Consider the following 5,995-nt stretch of genomic DNA (forward strand, 5'->3'; position numbering starts at 1 on the left):
GGCTCCCAGCCCCCACTCCCCTCCCAGAGCCCGGGGGAGAACCCAGGCGTCCGGGCGCCCCGCCCCAGCCCAGGACTTGTAAACAGCCGGGTCCCTCCCCCGCCTCCGGCCGGCAGCTCCGGCTGAGGAGCTGGGAGGTGTTTCGGCCCCAGCTCCCCCGGCTCCGGGCCAGCGATCGCGGCTCGGGCCGGGTCTGAGCGCCGCAGCCCGGGGGTGGCGGGGGGTTTACAGCCACAGGAAGGGGCTGGAGCAGCCGGGAGCGGGGGGTGCCGGGAGGAAGGAGGCAGGAGCCGGGGGAACAGAGCCTGCAGCTGGCATCCAGGTGGGGACAGACACCGGGGTCCCCCTTTGCTGTGGGGGTGTCAGGAGGGGAAGGGCCGTGGGGCAGGTTGGGGGTTGAACTGTCTCTGTGCAGCCAGGAAATTCCCTGGGGGAAGGCGGGGGGGGGGATAATTGGATCCTGTCCCTGGTTGTCCCACTTCCCTCACACCCCCTTTAAAATCCAGGGAGATCCCCCCCCCATTCCCCTCCAACCATCAGCTCTCTGGTCCCCCCCCCCCCGATTCCCCCTCTGTTTTCTCCATTATCCTCAAATCTCCTCTGATTTGGGGGGGGGTCCCCACCCATTGTATCTGCAGTGATTTGTCCTGGGCCGGGGGGGGGGATTGTCCCACTGAGTCGTCCCCCCAAAGGGGTCAGTTTGGGGGGAGCCCTGAGACCCAGCTGCCTCTGGGGTGGGGTTGGGGGGGCCGGTCTCTGCCAGGGCGGGGAAGGGGGGAGCACATGTCCTCCGTGGGGATAGCCCGGACCTCGTTACACAATCCCAGTGGCTGCCCCCGAAGTGCCAACACGGTCACCCCCATCCCCTACTGCTGCCCTTTCTCTCATCCAGGGACCTTCCAGCTCCCCCTCCCCGGCCCCCTTAAAACTGATCCCCCCCAAGGGCTCCCTGTGGCCCATGTGAATGGTGGCAGAGGGGCAACCGTCACTTTCTGTTTATATGTTGGACAGACACATAAAATCCCTTCAACCTGCCCCCCTTTTCCCTCTCATTATTTTATAGCTACATAAAACCCCTCAGATCTTGGTGGTTTTTTTAGCATGTCGTCACATGCGGCGTTTGTGACGTGTTTTCTCTGCAGATCTCACAGGTTGATATCAAATTCCCTGAACGTTTGCCCCACTTCTCTCTAGGTGTCTGTTACGGATTTCGCCCTGTTAAAAGGTTTGCCCATGAAAGGGACCAGCCACATCTTTAAAACACGTCAAAGCCAGAGGCCTCCCCGTGTTTGGGGGATCAGTGGGTCCCGGCTGGTAGCAGGAGAGTTGGCTGGACCCTTTTCTCTGCTCCAGCCGACACAGGATGAGGAGGTCACTCTGAGTGCAGCATGGGTCCAGAAGTTTCCCAAACCCCATGACAAAGGGTCACCATGAGAGGTGGCTTCCCACAGTGCTAAGATGCAGCCACCTCTGGGGTGGATCCATGGTGGCCATTATTTGCTAGTGACAGGCCATGGAAATGTCTTCACTCTTTTGGCCTTTCATTCCCCTGTTAAAGAAGCACCCCCAGGGCTCCCGCTGCCTGTGTGAGTGGCCAGCAGAGGCGGGTGGTAACTTTCTATCCACTATCAAACACCGAGAGGTGAAACCACCAGCAGATTTTGCTTCTCTTCCCTCTGGAAAACTGTACGAACTTCCGGTTCTGTGGGGAAAATTCTGAGGACTGGCATGAATGTGACTCTACACAAACAGCCCCCTCGTTTCTCCTCCCATTAGCGATCGCAGGAGCAAATCCAGCCATGGGGGAGCAAAGCCCCCAGGAATGGGACATTCTCAGCCGGGGGGCAGGGAGAGGGGACAGGGCAAAGGAGACAGAAGGGGAAAGAGAGACTGAAAGGGGCCGTTGGAGAAATGAGCCGGGAGAGGGGTTTCTAGATCTCCTATCTGCCCAGACACGTGTATTGCAGCGTCCCTGGGTAGAATCAGAGCGAGGAAAAGCCAGTTCCTGACTCCATGTTCCCCCTGCTGGGGTGTGGCTGCCGTGGGGTCCGTGTCCGAGGGGATCCCCCACGGTGACTCCTTTGGTTCTCCTCTTTTCTAGCCTTGTGTTCAGAGACTTTGTTACTGGGGGGATTTAAAAATGTCTCTGTGGGCTTAGGCTGGCAGGAGGGGCAGGTCTACGTTGTAATAAAGAGATTGAACATTTCCAGCATGGCAGAATCTGGGGTGTCTGTCTGCAGCGAACGGGCCTGGGGGAATCATGCTGTGAAATGAACTAAGGCCTGTTCCGTAACCCCCACAACTGCCCTCAGGGGCGGCTCCAGGCCCCAGCACGCCAAGCGCATGCTTGGGGCAGCATGCTGCGGGGGGGGGCTCTGCCGGTCGCCGGGAGGGCGGCAGGCGGCTCCGGTGGACCTCCTGCAGGTGTGCCTGCGGAGGGTCTGCTGGTCCTGCCTGCGGGAGGTCCACCGGAGCCGCCTGCCGCCCTCCCGGCGACCGGCAGAGCGCCCCCCGCGGCATGCCACCGTGCTTGGGGTGGCAAAATGTCTAGAGCCGCCCCTGACGGCCCTTCTCGCCCTGCCAGGCTGCTGAATGTCTCGCTCCCGCTGATCCCAGCCTCCATGGGACAGGGAGAGAAATGGCTGCAGAGGAGCCAGCTCAGTTAGGGATTATCAGGGGGTTGCTGGTGGATTCCTGCAGGAGGGAGGGGCAGCAAATACACCGGAGGTGGGAAGATTTGCACAGTCTGGTTTGGAGGTTGGAGCGGGGCAGGAAATGCACAGGGCGGAGAAAGGGAGGAGGCCGGGGGTGGCAAACCTGCTGGGGGTTGTTTAATAAGCAGCCTAGATTCTAGGAACAGACCCAGGAGGTTCGGCAATGGACATGCTCTAGTTTGTGAAAAAAGAAAATAACCCACCTACGTGAGACTAGGAAAACTGACCAGACTCCTAGTGCTGGAACCTGACCTCACCAACCAGCATCAGCTGTGAGATATGAAGGGGGCACCCACCACTCAGGCTGAGGGGAGATTCCCCTCCCGTCATATCCAGGGTGTTGGGCTTCCTACCAGGGATCTCTCCCTGGACCCTGCTAGGGCTCCATCTCCTGTATCAGTCTGTGGCTAGTAGGGGGGTGATGGATCTGCTGGGAGAGACAAGGGTCTCGCTTCGTCCCCTCACCCTGGCGTTTCCTGGGTGCTCTGAGCGGGGTGCGAGTGGGACTCCGACTGTGAGCCACCCAGAGCTTCCATTTGGTTGGCTCCTCTCCCCCATGAGTGTGGGGCAGCAGGTCCTGAGTGTTGGACTCTTGCTCTTTCAGGGGCCGGTGACCTTCGAGGAGGTGGCTGTGTATTTCACCAGGGAAGAGGGGGCTCTGCTGGACCCCGCTCAGAGAGCCCTCTGCAGAGCCGTCATGCAGGAGAACTACGAGACGGTGACCTCGCTGGGTAAGGATTCCCGTCCCCTCGGTTCTTAGAAGGGGAAGTGACTAGTTAAGGTTCATGTCACCCCTACAGTGTAACCATTACGCTGCCCTGATGCAGCATCACCCCACATGCCAGTGACACACACACTAGCCCTCTGCCCTCCCCTGCTACACAACACTGCGAGAACAGCACAATGTCACATATCTTCCCTTTGCTCAGGTAAACCTGTGGGTTGGGTCCCTCATAAAGCAAAGAAACGTCTTATCCCAGGCCTACCCCTCCACCGTACGCACACGTCTTCCCTTCTCACTGTTTTTGATTCTTTCTGTTTCCCCCCAGCCCCACAACCACCCGTTCCCGGGCACAGACATGCACTTTCTTGGTGACATCCGTGTCCGTCACAGCATCCCAGTGCAAGAGGGCAAGGGGGTTGGTTATATCGGATAGAAGTTCTCCCACCAACTTAGCCCTGTCCACACCAGGGCTTAGGGTGCTGTAACTTACTCACCTGGAGGGGGCGGCTTATTCAACCCCCTGAGCAACATAATTGACATCAACCGTAGCGTGTGCATAGCCGAGGATATCGATAGAAAGCTAATGAGATAATGTTGGTCGATATCATTGCGTGGTGTATGGATGCAGGACACGTGCAAGAACTGCGGACGTGTCAGGAATGATTGTTGTCACTGGACTGGGTTCCCTAGGGAGGTGGTGGGATCTTGGGTTCAGAGGAAGGAGAGATCCTGAGAGGTCCCTGCACAGACAAAGACAAGTTTCACCAACTCAGAATCTGTAAGTGGCTGAAATACACATCTGGGATCCCCTACAATGACCTTGGAGCTCTCTTAGTTCAGGATTGTCCCCAGCAGATGTGGTGTCCTCAGTGCAGAGATAGCACATGGCTTCCTACAGATTACAGCTGACACCTGGCAGTAGCTTCCTCCCTTCCTGCTGAGAATTTGGATGGGATGTGAAGGCTGAATTAATCTCTCCCATTTGGGGGAAGAGTTTGAGGGGAGTTAAGTTCCTGATATTTATTTGACCTGTCTCCAGCACAATTTTTGGTTTGCTCTTCCTTTTTCCATCCAAGTTTGAGGTTTCTCTCTCTGTCCCAGCAGGTAACGCGATGCCACGCGAGACTAAGGAGCAGAAGCCTCAGCAGGAAGAGGCTGAGCGAGTGGATAAACTCGGAGCATTAGCACAAAGATCGGAAGGGAACGTGGCCACGATTCACGAGCAGGGAAACTCCTGGGAGATTCAGCACAGTCCAGAGAGAGAGCAGGGAAACCAACCAGGGGAGAAAGTGGGTAAATTAATTTACTGTTGGGGAACTCAGAAGGACCTCAAGGAGACCACAACCCAGCAGGAAATCCCCAGGGGAAAGAGAAAAAATACATGCGCTGAGTGCGGGAAAACCTTTAGTTGCTGCTCAGCCCTTATTAAACATCAGAGAATCCACACGGGTGAGAAACCTTATGAGTGCAGCGAGTGCGGGAAAAGCTTCACGCAGAACTCAAACCTCATTAGACATCAGAGGATCCACACCGGGGAGAAACCCTACGAATGCGGCGAGTGCGGGAAAAGATTCACTCACAACTCAAACCTTCTTGTACACCAGAGACTCCACACGGGGGAGAAACCCTACGAATGCGGCGAGTGCGGGAAAAGATTCACACACGGCTCAGAACTTACAACGCATCAGAGAATCCACACCGGGGAGAAGCCCTATCAGTGTGGCGAGTGCGGGAAAAGCTTCGCGGCCAGCTCAGCGCTCATTACACATCACAGAATCCACACAGGAGAGAGACCCTATGAATGCTGCGAGTGCGGGAAAAGCTTTGCTGTCTGCTCAGCGCTCATCACGCATCATAGAGTCCACACAGGAGAGAGACCCTATGAATGCTGCGAGTGTGGGACAAACTTCAGTGACAGCTCGGCCTTCCTTCAACACCGGCGAATCCACACGGGAGAGAGACCCTACGAATGCTGCGAATGTGGGAAAAGCTTCACCCGCAGCTCAGACCTGACTACGCATCAGAGAATCCACACGGGAGAGAGGCCCTATGAGTGCGGCGAGTGCGGAAAAAGCTTCGCTCAGAACTCAAACCTCGTTGCGCACCAGAGGATCCATGCAGACGAGAAACCCTACGAATGCGGGGAGTGTGGGAAAAGCTTCACGCGGAGCTCAAACCTCATTGCGCATCGGAGAATCCACACAAAGGAAAAGCCCTATGAATGCTGTGAGTGCGGGAAAAGCTTCACCGACAACTCAGCCCTTATCACACATCAGAGGATTCACACGGGGGAGAAACCCTATGGATGCCGTGAGTGCGGGAAAACTTTCACTCAGAGCTCAAACCTCATTGCACATCAGAGGATCCACACAGGGGAGAGGCCCTATGCATGCTGCGAGTGCGGGAAAAGATTCACTCAGAGCTCACAACTTTCTACGCATCAGAGAATCCACGCGGCAGAGACACCCTCCAAATGCTAAAACAACAGGAGTCCTTGTGGCACCTTAGAGACTAACAAATTTATTTGAGTGTAAGCTTTCGTGGGCTACAGCCCGCT

At 56.6% G+C, this 5,995-nt stretch overlaps 1 protein-coding gene across 3 annotated transcripts; it reads left to right on the forward strand.

Annotated features, from left to right (window-relative positions):
- Window positions 1–246: 246 nt before the first annotated feature.
- Window positions 247–5,995, forward strand: LOC127039401 (zinc finger protein 883-like). 3 transcript variants are annotated; one of them, XM_050933118.1, is made up of 2 exons: window positions 247–322; window positions 4,543–5,995. In XM_050933118.1, the coding sequence occupies exon 2, from the start codon at window positions 4,551–4,553 to the stop codon at window positions 5,916–5,918; it is 1,368 nt and encodes a 455-aa protein (XP_050789075.1). In that variant the 5' UTR covers window positions 247–322; window positions 4,543–4,550; the 3' UTR covers window positions 5,919–5,995. The 3 variants fall into 3 exon arrangements, with proteins under 3 accessions (XP_050789075.1, XP_050789074.1, XP_050789073.1); XM_050933117.1 differs by having other exon boundaries at window positions 277–322; window positions 4,540–5,995; XM_050933116.1 differs by lacking the exon at window positions 247–322 and adding an exon at window positions 4,152–4,216 and having other exon boundaries at window positions 4,540–5,995.

Source organism: Gopherus flavomarginatus, chromosome 23, assembly GCF_025201925.1.
Source record: "Gopherus flavomarginatus isolate rGopFla2 chromosome 23, rGopFla2.mat.asm, whole genome shotgun sequence".
Taxonomy (NCBI): Eukaryota; Metazoa; Chordata; order Testudines; family Testudinidae; genus Gopherus; species Gopherus flavomarginatus.